The 16,236-nt window shown below is 32.3% G+C and overlaps 1 protein-coding gene across 1 annotated transcript; it reads left to right on the plus strand.

Moving 5' to 3' along the window:
- The first annotated feature begins 1,722 nt into the window (after window positions 1–1,722).
- Window positions 1,723–3,514, plus strand: LOC135149161 (protein ILITYHIA-like). Its single transcript, XM_064084131.1, has 3 exons — window positions 1,723–1,855; window positions 2,070–2,148; window positions 3,004–3,514. The coding sequence occupies exons 1-3, from the start codon at window positions 1,741–1,743 to the stop codon at window positions 3,044–3,046; spliced, it is 237 nt and encodes a 78-aa protein (XP_063940201.1). The 5' UTR covers window positions 1,723–1,740; the 3' UTR covers window positions 3,047–3,514.
- The last annotated feature ends 12,722 nt before the right edge of the window (window positions 3,515–16,236 follow it).

A 16,236-nucleotide genomic window follows, 5' to 3' on the forward strand; every position in this document is an offset into this window, starting at 1 on the left:
TATGGATCAAATTTAGAGAATGTTTTTGTTATACAATGAAAAATTATGTAACATGCCTATTTATGTGTTTTATGTATGTATATGTTCAGAATTGTAGTATAGATTGACTGTTTGTGTGTGCTTGAATTGAGTATATATAGAAGGATTAAGCAGTAATAAATTACAACAGTTACAATCAGCTTGTTTGCAAACTATGTAGCCATGGTTGCGAAGTTGCAACCATTATTTAAATACATCAATATTAGTTGTAATTACTAATTGACAAGTTATAAATTAATGTTAATGTTATATTTGGTTGTAGAAAATGGTAAACATGTTTTTATACTACAACGCGGTGGATAATGGGATGAAAACAAAAATTATATCAATTTTAAGGTATATGGGTTGTTTATTCCCAACGATTGTAACTATAATAACTTGGTCGCAACAATATACATCGAACTTTAGAAACTATTGTACTTAAGAATAAAATAAAGTATTAAGCAAGAGATGGATCCCTTCTTTCAAAATAGTTGATGATAGTCAATTCATGTTCTATATGTAGCTGAAGAAAAAGGTATCTAATTACACAAAGTTTTTTTTTTTGCTTGATAAATGAAATGAAAAGTTCTAACTCTTTTGCCACGACACGCTATTTGTTGTGTTTTCAGCCTACACAATCAAAATATGGTGCATCAAATGTCGTTCATAAGTAGTCTGTTGGCACTATTTCAAAAAAATTGACAACATTTATCTTGCTACTTAAATATTCTTGCTTTAACTATTTTTATCAATTACAATTATTGCTGCAAAAGTTGCAAACCTGTTTGTTGTAGTTGCAACCATGGTTGCAACCTTTGTCATTCTAATGGAACAACAATAAATATAACACTTTTGTTTAAACTAATGTTAAATCAACTGCTCAATCCATCAAATGACTCAGTGTTCAATATTTTTGTAATGCCGACAACAAATCTATTATCAATTTGGTGACCAAAAATTGTAAATCCGAAAGGTGATTCATGATATTGCTTCAATAAAATATCACAAATACATGTTCTCCGCATATCTTTATAGGATATATATTTTGTTGTAAAACACGTTTCAGAAAACCTACTTGTCCAAATATAATTGCTGTTTTGTAGAAAATAAATAATAATCCTTATGATTATTGTTCATCATATCATATTACACAAAACCAACAACGATTGTTGCTTATATAGAATTAGCATATTAATTCAGTTGGCAATAAAGACACATAAAAAGTACCTGAATATCAAAGCGAGGAAAATATACCCACAAAGACAGGATCATAATAGGAAGACCAAAAAAGAGAAGGTACAATGTTGCCTGAAAGACGAATATGCCAACTTAACAAGTCAATTGTGGGGATACGGTTAATGAATACATTATAGAAGAACTTGTAGAAACCCATCATCTAAATAAATAATTTAGTTATTTACAAATTACGATGTAAACTGTAAATTGCTAAGTTGATTAAGTTTTAAGTAGTAATGGAATTGATATGGCACGTGTTTTTAAATTTCCAAGTTCTTTTTATTACGAGGAAAATTTCCAAGTTCGAGTGAAGTCAGAAGAAGGGCATTATCCGTGTTAAAATCATTTGCAAAAGTATGATCCTAAATCAGTTATAAAAGTCTGTTTTTTGATTGTTTGGCCAAATATACTGTGCATGTGCTGTTCAGCTGATTTTTTTTTATGACATTTGAAATCCTTACCCAGGCCAATCCGACTGTGACTATGACCTATATCACAGTATTCGGCCCTTCCCTTGCTGATTGCTTAAAAGAAGCAAGCACTCCTGTCAGACTTGCCGCAGAGAGGTGTGCATTGCATGCCTTCCAATTATCAAAAGGTTTGTGAATGCATCTATCTATCTATATATGGAGATGTTCTATTTTTTCATTTTTCTTCCACTGCTTGTTATAATATTTGGATATTTTTTACTGCTTGGAATATTCAATACAGGAGGCTTCCTACTTCTTGTAGATGCTTGCAGTATATCTTTATGTTTCTGATTGCTTAAGACTTTTGTAATTATTGTTTATTTTCTATTAAATAATTTTCAGGGACAGACAATATTCAAACTTCACAGAAATTCATAACAGGCTTGGATGCTAGACGCATTTCGAAGTTCCCTGAACATAGGTAATTTATAGGGTTTTTTTTACATGTTCTCCTTAGTTGCTCTGTATTGAAATAAAAGCTTCTAAAAAAGTGAAAACTGTTAAAATATCTCAAAATTAAACGTCCACGGTATTGCAACATTTCTAGTTTTCAAGGGTTCCACCAGTGTGAAGGCAAAAATAAAAAGAAAAGTACTGATATCTCTTAAACTGTTAAATGTATATAGTTTTCTGGTCTCCTCAAAGCTATGTGGTTTTTGTATACTCCTTCCTTTGCAGGGAGTTCAAAGTAATCACTTTCATATTTATGTGAAAGTTTGTATAAGAAGGTTCTGATACAATACAGTGGTCGACTTCATACCCAATTTTTTCTTCATATGCATTTAAATTTCCATTTAAGCAGAACCTGCTGAGGTAATACATATACTAATTATGAGTGTGCCACATCTCACTAGCTTTGTAGTAGTAGGCCACATTTTAATAATAACATTGAGATCCGCAGTGATCAAACTAACTCACATATTTGACAATTACTCATCTTCTTGGTCTATTCTTTCCACCGTGGAAGCAATTACAGAGGTTTGGTGCCCAATAATCACAACTCACAAGTTGCATCCTTCCATTACTAGATCTGTAGTATGGTCATTTGTTTTAGTGCTATGAGTCAAATCTTTTAAAGCGAAACTATTCAGTGTGCCTTGTTTGTCCATGAGAATTAACGAATATGCTGTTTATAGCTAAGATTTATTTTAAAATTATTGCCTATTTTTGTAAGATTTTGCACTGATGTTTATGCAAGTTTTTGCACTAATTTTTCTGTTGTATTTTTTGAGTGCTCATTGAGTTATTATAACTGCTGAAATACTTTTTGATGCAGTGATGACAGTGAAGACAGCGACAATGACTTGTTAATTGGCTGATTTATGTTTTATTTTATTAGAAATTGTTTCACCTTTCATAGGCCTTGCCCTGGTGAAAGTTTTACAGAAGTAATTAACAGCCAGAAGTTTCCCAGCACATTATTTATACTTGAATTAGAACCCATTAAAATGATAGATCCCTGTTTTTCTCGATGTAATTGTTCATGTAGAAATTTTGAACACCGAGTGATAAAAGGGGCGGAAATTAGTTTGTCATAGAAGAGAATTAATGATACCGCAAAGGCCTTCTGTTATGCTCTACTCATCATGGATGCGATAGCCAAGTGTTGTGATATACTTTGCTGGTGCAATACAATTTTTTGACCTGATGAAAGTATATTACTGTGGTATATACTTGCAATTTTAAGCTGTTTAATAATTATTAATTGGCTAATGCGAATTACATGGCATTTGTTGTGGAATATGGATGGATTCCAGCAGGTATTGAGAATCATCTGTTAAAATTTACATTGTTATGTGTTGTATCTTACGAGATTAGGTTTTGTTTTTTGGAACTTTAGGACTTAGCGGGGGTCTCAGAGATTCATGAACTTTTTTGTAATAAGATAAACAAATCTCAAAGGTGAATTGTATTAGTAAATAATATACATGGCAAAGTGTTTCGAGAGTTGTGTTTGGATCGGATTTAGCTATATCTAAATTACAATCCAAATATTATCGGGTTTAGAAATTAAATTCAAATTTATGGATTCTGGATCGGATTAGATTTTTATTTTCGGGTATCTAAATTTTTAAGTAATGTTGTATAGTTCAAAATTCTTTATACTAGCATATACTAAAACTATTTCTTATCCAAGCGAAGAATAACACACACAAAGTTCTTTGGAGTCCTCAGTTTAGTTAGTAATGCAGCCGTGATGCCTCGGCGGCCTGTAGTGCTAGAAACACTATTAGGGGAGAGGAGAAAAGCAGTGGTGATATTGGGTGCATGTGTATAGCACTGGTTGGAGAAGACAAACAACCACCGATGGTGGTGGTGAGCGAGTGAGGGAGGGAGGGAGGGAGGGAGGGAGATTGACTAGTGTTTGGCAGTGGCGTTGGTGGTGGTTATTGGAGTTGATTGTGGTGATGATGTATGTATGCATGTATTTGTTAAATTAAAAACTGCTAATTACTAAATATTATTGTCATAATGACAGGATTGTACGTTCGTACCATAAGGAGTTTGTGCTGGAGTAGTATATATATATATATATATATGGTGAGACCGTGAGACTCAAAAGAGACTGAGACATAATAAAATACTTGAAAGACCACCTATCCAGTTACCCAATATTGGACTTGAAAGATTACCTATCCAGCCACCCAATATTGTTTAATCATGCGGTCACAATTAATCTTAAGTGAAAAACTGGAGATAAAAAATAATTCACTCATATTGTAGAAACTCCCAAACATAATATTATGTTAACGGTCATGTTCCCTACCAACCGGTTGCCGGGAAAGGGTTATCTAACACACTGTATGGGAGCCATTAGATTTAGACTTCAAGGGCTCAGATCCAATTTTGGGTTTTTACGGAATGGAAGTTTTCCAATATCCGCGGAAAGGGAGAAATATCCGTGGATACATTAAAAACCCAAGATTGGATCTGAGCCCTTTAAAATCTAAATCTAACGGCCCCCGTACAGTGTATTACCGTACAGTGTGTTTGATAACCCCTTCCGGCAACCGGTTGGTAGGGAACATGACCCTTATGTTAATATGTTAATTTATTTTTTATAAAATTGCATATGAAATTTATGGTAATATCTTGTTTTTGTTCATACTAATTTTGAGATTATTTGTTTATACTTATTCTTTTAAACAATTATAATATTCACTCTTAATACAGAAAACATCATATTAATTATTTTTTTCATAATGACTTATCTTATTATTCTAAGTTATTGTAATAATATTATTAAGAATTTCATCTGATTATACTATATTGTAATAATATTTTTAAGAATTTGTTGTATATTTTTATGAGTATCTCAATGAACTTATAATTATATTAACATTTTATTGAACTTCTAATTATATTGTATTAATACATTAAACTGATAATTTTAGAGAAATATATTGATTATTTAATTTTAATTATATTTTTAATAAATTAAGTATAATTTTAAAATACTGCAAGAACTAAAAGATATAAAAAAGGTTGTGTGTATGTTAACGCTAGTTTCAGAAAACGGTCCAACACTCTTAATGCTAGTTTTGAAAAGCAGTCCAACACTTTTAATTCTTCATCACTCAATCGGCCCCGCAAGGACAGTTTCAAGACGGTTTTAAGTTGGATCGGTCCTGGATCTCAAGACAACAACTAAAATTCAGAAGCATATTTATGTGTTTTATATATGTATAGATGGAGAATAGGTAGTGATATAAAGATATGGATCAAATTTAGAGAATGTTTTTGTTATAGAATGAAAAATTATGTAACATGCCTATTTATGTGTTTTATGTATGTATATGTTCAGAATTGTAGGATAGATTGACTGTTTGTGTGTGCTTGAATTGAGTATATATAGAAGGATTAAGCAGTAATAAATTACAACAGTTACAATCAGCTTGTTTGTAAACTATGTAGCCATGGTTGCGAAGTTGCAACCATTATTTAAATACATCAATATTAGTTGTAATTACTAATTGACAAGTTATAAATTAATGTTAATGTTATATTTGGTTGTAGAAAATGGTAAACATGTTTTTATACTACAACGCGGTGGATAATGGGATGAAAACAAAAATTATATCAATTTTAAGGTATATGGGTTGTTTATTCCCAACGATTGTAACTATAATAACTTGGTCGCAACGATATACATCGAACTTTAGAAACTATTGTACTTAAGAATAAAATAAAGTATTAAGCAAGAGATGGATCCCTTCTTTCAAAATAGTTGATGATAGTCAATTCATGTTCTATATGTAGCTGAAGAAAAAGGTATCTAATTACACAAAGTTTTTTTTTTTTGCTTGATAAATGAAATGAAAAGTTCTAACTCTTTTGCCACGACACGCTATTTGTTGTGTTTTCAGCCTACACAATCAAAATATGGTGCATCAAATGTCGTTCATAAGTAGTCTGTTGGCACTATTTCAAAAAAATTGACAACATTTATCTTGCTACTTAAATATTCTTGCTTTAACTATTTTTATCAATTACAATTATTGCTGCAAAAGTTGCAAACCTGTTTGTTGTAGTTGCAACCATGGTTGCAACCTTTGTCATTCTAATGGAACAACAATAAATATAACACTTTTGTTTAAACTAATGTTAAATCAACTGCTCAATCCATCAAATGACTCAGTGTTCAAAATTTTTGTAATGCCGACAACAAATCTATTATCAATTTGGTGACCAAAAATTGTAAATCCGAAAGGTGATTCATGATATTGCTTCAATAAAATATCACAAATACATGTTCTTCGCATATCTTTATATGATATATATTTTGTTGTAAAACACGTTTCAGAAAACCTACTTGTCCAAATATAATTGCTGTTTTGTAGAAAATAAATAATAATCCTTATGATTATTGTTCATCATATCATATTACACAAAACCAACAACGATTGTTGCTTATATAGAATTAGCATATTAATTCAGTTGGCAATAAAGACACATAAAAAGTACCTGAATATCAAAGCGAGGAAAATATACCCACAAAGACAGGATCATAATAGGAAGACCAAAAAAGAGAAGGTACAAAGTTGCATGAAAGACGAATATGCCAACTTAACAAGTCAATTGTGGGGATACGGTTAATGAATACATTATAGAAGAACTTGTAGAAACCCATCATCTAAATAAATAATTTAGTTATTTACAAATTACGATGTAAACTGTAAATTGCTAAGTTGATTAAGTTTTAAGTAGTAATGGAATTGATATGGCACGTGTTTTTAAATTTCCAAGTTCTTTTTATTACGAGGAAAATTACTGGCCGAGGGATGATAAAAATTCTCAAAAAACATTCCATAATGCAAAAAATGCACCAACAATGATTGCAATAAAGTTGGCATTGAGAGTCACCACGACAGTCAATCATTCCAAAACGAATGCAGTCTAGTATAGTAGTGTGAAGAATGTGAAGAATACATACCAAAAGAATCTGATCATTACATAAACGATAATACTATACCCTCCAGCTTTATGGTATTTCTTTCAATACTTTTCCAGAGAAAAGAACATGGACTTACTTAACATATATATATGGTACACATGAGAAAATTGAATTTATCTGGGAAGGTCAAAGCCAGTGCAAAGGCATATTGCAAGGCCGAGTACATTCCTCTGGCTCTTTTTATATAAAAGGCTGTGCGTTTAACATCCATAACTGGCTGCTTGACGAAACCATTTTCATGGTAAGATGCAAAGACTAATTATAAGATACTTTTGCAACAGCTAATTTCTCATGTCTTCATCATTGATCTACTCCCTATAATCCCCTCCTCTCCTCTAATGTCATTGCAGGGATAAAAAATTATAGGTGTGTGTATATATAAGAATCCGTCCTCCCATAACATTACCTGCAGCATCTGCAAATTGAATATGAAAACAACTAATAATGTCTCCAGAAGCAGCAGTCGAACAACTGAAAGTCCCAGAAAACGAAATCATCTGGAAGCTTTTAGAAACGCATGGCAGACGGATTGCACTTCGTGGATACGCAACAACAACATCAGAAATGAGTCCCTGGCCAGTAAGCACAGAAACCCCGAAATGCTGTGCAAATTGCACCACACAACTTATAACATCAAATCCATTAGGTATTTTAAGAAAGACTGTTTCCATTACAGAATGTTTGTTGATGGCATTCATTGACACACCGTTGGTGGTTAAAGACCCATGAGAATTGAACGAATATTGAGCAGCTCCTCCATGCCTCCCTGGAGCTTGAGAGGAGGATCCACCCAAGTTTTTTGAATTACTCATCACTATGAAAATGTTATTGCTGTGAACTAAACAATGAAAGAGAAAAGTATACCAGGAGGCTAGCAATTTATAGATGTTCATGATAAGCCTCCCTATAGCATATATGAGCTGTAATTTGTGATTTTCATTGTTAATATGAGTTTAAAAAGATAATAAGGTATATGAGATTTCACCGTTATTGAATAAAACAGCCGTGTTCATGGAATTTATAGCTAGGGACAGTCTTTTGCACATTTTTTTTCATACATATATATAATCTTTCCAGTCATTGATAGAAGAGATATATATGTGGAATTCGTAATCAACAATTTATGAATTTTTATAAAATATAAGATTTTGATTCTATGCAAAATCACGCGGGGTATTTCAATTGAGATTTTAATGGATTGTTTTTAATATATTTAATTTAATAGATTGTATGTGATTTTGATTTTATGGGAATTCTTCATAAAATGTCATAGAGTTGATATAGATTCTTTAGGATTCGCTTCTTTTAATATATTTAATTTAATAGATTGTATGCGATTTTGATTTTATGGGGATTCTTGATAAAATGTCATAGAGTTGATATAGATTCTTTAGGATTCGCTTCAAAATCTTATTTATTTTGGTAGAATTTAAAAAAACTAAAATACACTTACCAATCCCACAAAATCCATAATTTCATGAAATCCAAAAAGATCAATTAACATTCAGATTTTAATAGATTTTAAACAATCTCAATTGAATACCATAGGATATTTAAGTATAATTTGAAATCCCAATTGAATACCATCAGATTTTGTAGAATAATTTATAATCTTAATTGAATATCTAAGATTTTAAATGAATGGAAAAAATACCTTAAAATCTCAATCGAATACACCCCCTTAAAGTATAATACTCATCCAAAAATATTCAAGTATACTCTATCAAAATCTCGTAAATTATGTTCTGAAAAAGAAAAATAATAATGAGGAAAATCATATATTTGATACCCATCCAAAGAATTCAAGTATACTCTATCAAAATCTCAGAGATTATACTCGATAAAGGAAAAATAAATATGGAGATGTAACAACCCTAAATTTTCAAACACAAAATATTATTTAATAACTTTAATTGTACAAAAAATTACTATTTACGAATAGGCGCGTGTAATGGTTAAATTAAGATTATAACCCTTTGATTAAAGTTATATTGACACAATAAAGATTTAATTATTTATTTTAAATAGCGTGACGAGGAAATAATACATGCACGTGATAATATATTTTTTTTAATTATTGATGAGATTACAAGATACTCAATAATATATATATTGAGGGTAGCTAACTGGATTATTTCTAAATTAATAATGGTAGCAACAAATCTAAATATTTAGATAGTCGCACGCATAAATTATTTGCTTTATTTTCTCAATAGAGCCACTATAGATTGTCATTAAAATTATTTACTAGCTACAATTATTAAGTAGTAAAAATAAAAAGTTAAGAGTGAGTACGTATTATTATAAATAAATAATAGACATAGGAAAGGAAAGAATTTTGTTAGATAACCATATAATCATAAAAGAATTTTTATTTTCCTTTGCTAATGCTAGTTTCAAGGAGTGATTAATGCATAACAATTCCACATCATTTTGCAGGACCTAATTTTGTACATGTATTAGTGGGGAGATCAACACAATATTGGGTACACAAAATGATTTGACATTAACATTAATAAAGATTGTTGGTGTTTACTCAATTATCACTCAACAACTACGTTCTACTATATTTTAAATAGCAACATGGCACATCACTCTGTGAAACAGTTTTGTGCTAATAACATTACTCTTTAATATTTTGAACGATAAGAAGATAACAGGGTGATTTCGCTATGTATTATAATAATAAAATATAGTTAATCCCTAAAGGAAAAATGAATCACAATACTGATTAAAGGTTTGAGCCGTTAACTTTTTTTTATTTTTTTGCTAAACATGGATATTTCATCAAGAAAATAAAAATACACCACAGGCCATAGCCCTAACCAGCCATCATACAAGCATAACATGTGAAACGGGCATATGCCTTCTTAACAGAAGCTAACACTGGAAATTACCTAGAAAAACAAACAACATTAATTGTCATATTATTTTAACGGTAGATATCGTAGTCTCTAAGGACTCCAAAGTTTTTGATAGCCTAACTATATATATATATATATATATATATATATATATATATATATATATATATATATATATGAGTGGAGTTCTGTGGGACACTATCATTTTGGAAATATTGGAGTCCCTAAGATCCACCATTCATTTTTAAAAAAATCCAAAGGCTGAGATTTAAGGACTCAAAAAAACGGCTGACAGTTACAACTCGTTTTTGAAAGCTTTGACGCGCACGACTCTGCAAGTTTCATCCCGCATCATCCGGTGAAGGACACAGCAACGCTATCATCAATCCCCCTCTTCCACGGTGTTTCTCAGTATTTGTAGAGCGATCTCAAGAGCGGAACCTATTGTGCGGAACAAGGCAAAGTTGGGCGAAAATGAGCTCTGGTATGTTATCGAACTCATCACTATGTCCTTCACTTGAGATGCATGTCGAGTTTAGGGACACTTACAAGTCTGGGCTTATGAATTCCGGGGACTAATTCCTGTGGGTGTCCTGCATTCGCAATCGATTAGGGTTTTGGTACTGGGGGAGTTTTTTGTGTCTGAGGGTTTTGTGAATAATATTTTTTGGTGTGTGTTTAAGTCGGGAAATTTGGGTATTTTGTTGTCTAGTAAATGTGGGTTTCTGTAAATGTATAATGCTCTATAGTTCTGCACTGTTTTGTAAATGTAGTATGCTCTGTACTTCTGCACAGTCTATGAAATGGTCTTGTGATTAGGCATTTGCAACTTATGTTTTCCTTTTTTTTGGGTATGTTGCTTGGGGGCTTTGTGGGGGAGGTGTCCTGCAATTAGGATTATGGGTTGTCCCGTAGTTCATGATCTATGGTTTTTATCGTTTTTTTGATTGACTTAATTGCTATTATAAATTGTTTGTGCTTTTGTTTGCTGACATTGCTTGATTACCCATGGCTTATTGCCCCCTAAACTATGTATTTTACAAATAGTGCACATCCTGTCACTTACACGGAAGCATTTTATAGTTTTCTAGTAGTTAAATTAGAATGTAAGATAGATAAATTTTGATTGAGTTTATGTGTTTCAAAAAAATAATCTTACTGAGTTAATTTTGGTATTATCATCTACATCTGTGCTCAGTTTATGGGTAATGTCTATATTAGCAACCTTGTATTTTGCAGTGACTTATATTTTATATACTGCACATCCCCCGAATAACAACTGAAATGTGTCCTGTACTTGTATTTTTACAAATGTGTGAACTGATACATTACCCTATCACTCATTTACTATAAGTGTGTTGTTGAGAATATGCTTGAGTTGTTTTAACTGAGTGCTGCACTGATTATAACACACTACTTTTCATCATGTGGCTAGGTCGAAGGAGAAGCGGGAGACTAATTTCTAGCCCGTGGTTATACAATTGGACGAAGAAGAAACCGGAATACGTCACTATTGATGATGACGGCTCAAGTGGAAGCCATCCTGGGATTGTTTCTGGGGGATCTTTACTGAAGAAAAAAGTTCGCGGAAGCGTGATTGGTAAGTCGCCAAGTGAGGTGACAACACCATTGCCTAGGCTGGACATACGTAGGGAAAGGATGGAGGCAGATCAGATGAGGCAGAACGGTTTGGACGAGGAGGAGGACGATTTTATGACGCCTGCAGAGTGTTTTAAAATGCGAAATCAACATTATAACGCAGCACATAATCATATGTGCAGAACACAGCGAATGACAGCCAAGAACATGTGCAGGACGAAAAACCCACCATTACTTTGTATAGATGCTACGCTAGAAGACAAATACATTACCCATAAAAACGTCCTGCATATATATGTTGTGCACAAAAAAACTATGCAGAACAGGACTTCAAAATATAACACTATGCAGTAACAAACCTACAGATACTTACTTGCGTCGGTCTTGTTATTAGACATTATACACTTTACACAGATTGATCACAGAATGATACCTATTCCCTCCCGAGTTTAAAAGAAGAAAAACTCAGAAAATGAAAAAAAAAAGTTGTTTCGTTGGTGCAGGACATTTCCGCTACTAATCTCCTACAAACACTCTGCGGCAGTTGCAACTTGCTGATAAGGAACGCACGCAAAGTCTGTTCACACGCGCACAGGTGGTTTTCAAAAAAAATAAAAAACTGAAAAATAAAAGATTAATGCAGAAAGTCTAACAACCATTGGATGAAACACAAGATGGAAGGCCCAGATTAGGACTCCAAGGACTCCAAAAAAAATAGGGCTCCATATAACTTTCTTCATATATATATATATATATATATATATATATATATATATATAACAGATTTTGATTCTATGCAAAATCTGGTGGTGTATTCGGTTGAGATTTTAATGTATTGTTTTTAATATATGTATTAATGGATTGCATGTGATTTTTTGATTTTATGCACATTGTTGATAAAATGTTATAGAATAGAGTTGATATAGATACTTAGGATTCAAGCACAATGCTTCAAAATCTCATTGATTTTTTGGTGGGATTTTAAAAAATTTAAAATACACAAAGCAATCCCCACAAAATCCATAATTTTATGAAATCCAAAAAATCCATTACCATTCAGATTTTAATAGATTTCAATTCCAATTGAACACCATGGGATTTTTAAGCTTAATTTGAAATCCTAATTGAATAACCACCCGATTTTGTAGAATAATTTAAAATCTCAATTGAATATCCTAAGATTTTAAAACATTTTAAATAATCCCAATTGAATAGTCTCGGATTTCATTAATGAAAAGAAATCCTTTAAAATCTCAATTGAATACATACTCAAGTATAATGAATTTTAATGCATGTAATGTTAAAAATGTACAATCAGTCAGCCTTTTTTCAAGATTTATGCACACTTCTCCCGAAAGAAAATAATGAGGAACCCAAGTCCAAGGATACAAGCTCACCATCTGCAGCTCCCCACGGAGACATGGAGGAGCTCCTCAATATTCATTCAATTCTGATGGGTCTTTAACGACCAACGGTGCGTCAATGAATGTCATCAGTTACAGTTACAGAAACCCAGAAATGCTGTGCAAGTTGCACCACACAACTTCTGACATAAAATCCATTAGGGATTTCAAGAATGACTGGTTTGCTGATGCCATTCACTGACTCACTGTTGGTCGTTAAAGACCCATGAGAATTGAACGAATAATGAGGAGCTCCTCCATGCCTCCCTGGAGCTGTAGGTATTGGGCTTGTTAAACCTTGTTGGTCTGGTAAGCTTTCAGCCTCAGACTTAGGTTCCTCATGATTTTCTCCCAAGCTGGGAAGTGTCCACGAGGATCCACCGATTTTTTTTTAAATTACTCATCATTGCAAATATGTTATTGTTGTGAACTAAACAATGAAAGAGATAAGTATCTATAGGATGTTGCACTAGGAGGCGAGCAATTTATAGATGTTCACGATAAACATCTCTGACAGCATATATGAGCTATAATTTGTGATTTTTATTGTTTATATGAGTTTAAGAAGATAATAAGGTATATGAGATTTCATGGTTAATGAATAAAACAGCTGTGTTCATGGAATTTATAGACGGGGAAAATCTTTTGCATATTTTTTTCACACAAATAATCATTTCAACTGATTGATAAAAGATATATATATATATATATATATATATATATATATATGCTTGCGCTCAAATGAGAACCCACTTTATGAGAACTGAGAACTAATGTCAGCCACACATTTTTTAAGCCTCAATTAAATCACAACCACACATTATCAATTCTTATTTTATACTTCATATACTTCATATCTTTCATCCCCCCCTCGGCTCAACCCCCCCCCCCCCCCCCCCCCCCCCCGCCCGCGCGACTAAACACTACCACCACCACTCATCAGTAGCGGCCACTCCGCCCACCATCTCCGGTAAGGACAGATCTCAGTTATTAATTTCAATCGATTTGAATATTCTCTGATGAACTTCGTTGATCGAAGTCAGATCTGAAACTACTAGCTCGGTCTGATTTTTTTTTAGAATTTTTGTTAATTTTTTGGTGATTCTGCTTGAATTTTCGTGATTCTGTATACGATGATGTTAAACTTTTTTTTAACATTTTTAGTTTTAATTTGGTGATTTCTTGGTGGTTGTAGTTTAAATTTCAGTCATTTTATTTTAGATTCGGCGGTGGTTGTAATAACGTGGCGGTAATGTGGTTCTAATTGCGATGATACTAATTTTGGTGATTCTGATAATAATTTGGTGATTCTGATGGTGGTTGTATGGTAGTGGCAGTGGTGGTAAGATGCAATCAGGTAAAGAAAAAAGTACTACGATGGTGACGGATGGATATATCTTTATTTTTGTATTAAAATAAATTTAGTGATTCTGCTTTAATTTTGGTGATTATGACAGAGTTCTCAGTTCTCATTAATTATAAGAGAGTTCTCACTGGATATGTCGATGTTTATAAATGTATTTATTTGGGTGATCTTGATTAATGTGTTTGTTCAGGGAGACATGTCAACTATCTTCTTCGATTTCAAGGCAATTAAGATCTTTGTGGTGACGAATGGAGCTGGGCAACTTGAGATGGCATGTCCACACTTGGCACAGGAGCAGCAGGGCCAAGGACAACAAGGCCGTGGTGAGGGCCAATGACAACAAGGCCACGGAGGCTCCAACAAGAAAAAAAATTCATCTAGAGGAGAGGATTATCAGAGTGATGGAAGTGATGAAGATTAAGTTGAAATACTTTATTATTTTTCTCAATTTTTTGAATGAAGACTCTGTAATATCATTAAGAAATTATAGTGTCGTTTTCTAAGACTCTGTAAAGATAATATTTAATGATAATGTCAAGATTTAGTCATTATTTTTAGTTTTAGTGATTTGTGTACATTTTTTAGTGTTTGGTGTGTATATATTTTGGTGCTTTGTATATATATATATATATAGGCTCATGATCAAATAGAAACCACTCTTAAAATAAAAACTAGAAACCAATTTCCCTACCACTATTTATAACTACGGGTATCACTAATTTAAACTGCACCAATCACTGTTTGTTTTTATACAGTATGTAAACAGCGATTTTTTATCAAAATTGAAAAAATCTACTTATCTAAATTATTGATAATCGATTATAGATGATTAATTTCATCCGTAGGAAGGTTCTTGGTGGTAGGAAACCGCAAGAGAAGTTGTATGATGATGGTAAGTAGTCGTTAGTTTTGTAAGTTATGATGAAAAGTGTATGTGACTATTGGTGATGATAGACAATGGTGGCAAGTCATAGAAACGTTTGGTAATGGTGGTAAGAGGTCCATTATTATGATTTGGGTGAAGATGATGGTTATATACGTTAAATATATTTGTATATATATGTTTATATTCACGAGATATGCTATATATAAATTCATGTTCTATATGTAGCTGAAGAAAAAGGTATCTAATTAATTACACAAAGTTTTTTTTTTCTTGATAAATGAAATGAAAAGCTCTCACTCTTTTGCCACGACACGCTATTTGTTGTGTTTTCAGCCTACACAATCAAAATATGGTGCATCAAATGTCGTCTTCAGCCTACACAATCAAAATATGGTGCATCAAATGTCGTTCATAAGTAGTCTGTTGGCACTATTTCAAAAATATGACAACATTTATCTTGCTACTTAAATATTCTTGCTTTAACTATTTTTATCAATTACAATTATTGCTGCAAAAGTTGCAAACATGTTTGTTGTAGTTGCAACCATGGTTGCAACCTTTGTCATTCTAATGGAACAACAATAAATATAACACTTCTGTTTAAACTAATGTTAAATCAACTGCTCAATCCATCAAATGACTCAGTGTTCAAAATTTTTGTAATGCTGACAACAAATCTATCATCAATTTGGTGACCAAAAATTGTAAATCCGAGAGGTGATTCATGATATTGCTTCAATAAAATATCACAAATACATGTTCTCCGCATATCTTTATACGATATATATTTTGTTGTAAAACAGGTTTCAGAAAACCTACTTGTCCAAATATAATTGCTGTTTTGTAGAAAATAAATAATAATCCTTATGATTATTGTTCATGATATTACACAAAACCAACAACGATTGTTGCTTATATAGAATTAGCATATTAATT

This window comes from Daucus carota, chromosome 9, assembly GCF_001625215.2.
Source record: "Daucus carota subsp. sativus chromosome 9, DH1 v3.0, whole genome shotgun sequence".
In the NCBI taxonomy this organism is placed as follows: domain Eukaryota; kingdom Viridiplantae; phylum Streptophyta; class Magnoliopsida; order Apiales; family Apiaceae; genus Daucus; species Daucus carota.

Excerpts from the sequence above, each read along its gene's own strand:
- LOC135149161 (XM_064084131.1), top strand. The coding sequence starts at position 1,741 with ATGACCTATATCACAGTATTCGGCCCTTCCCTTGCTGATTGCTTAAAA. Across the intron at positions 1,856-2,069 it reads TGCCTTCCAATTATCAAAAG|GGACAGACAATATTCAAACT; the intron begins GTTTGTGAATGC and ends AATAATTTTCAG. Across the intron at positions 2,149-3,003 it reads TCGAAGTTCCCTGAACATAG|TGATGACAGTGAAGACAGCG; the intron begins GTAATTTATAGG and ends TTTTTGATGCAG.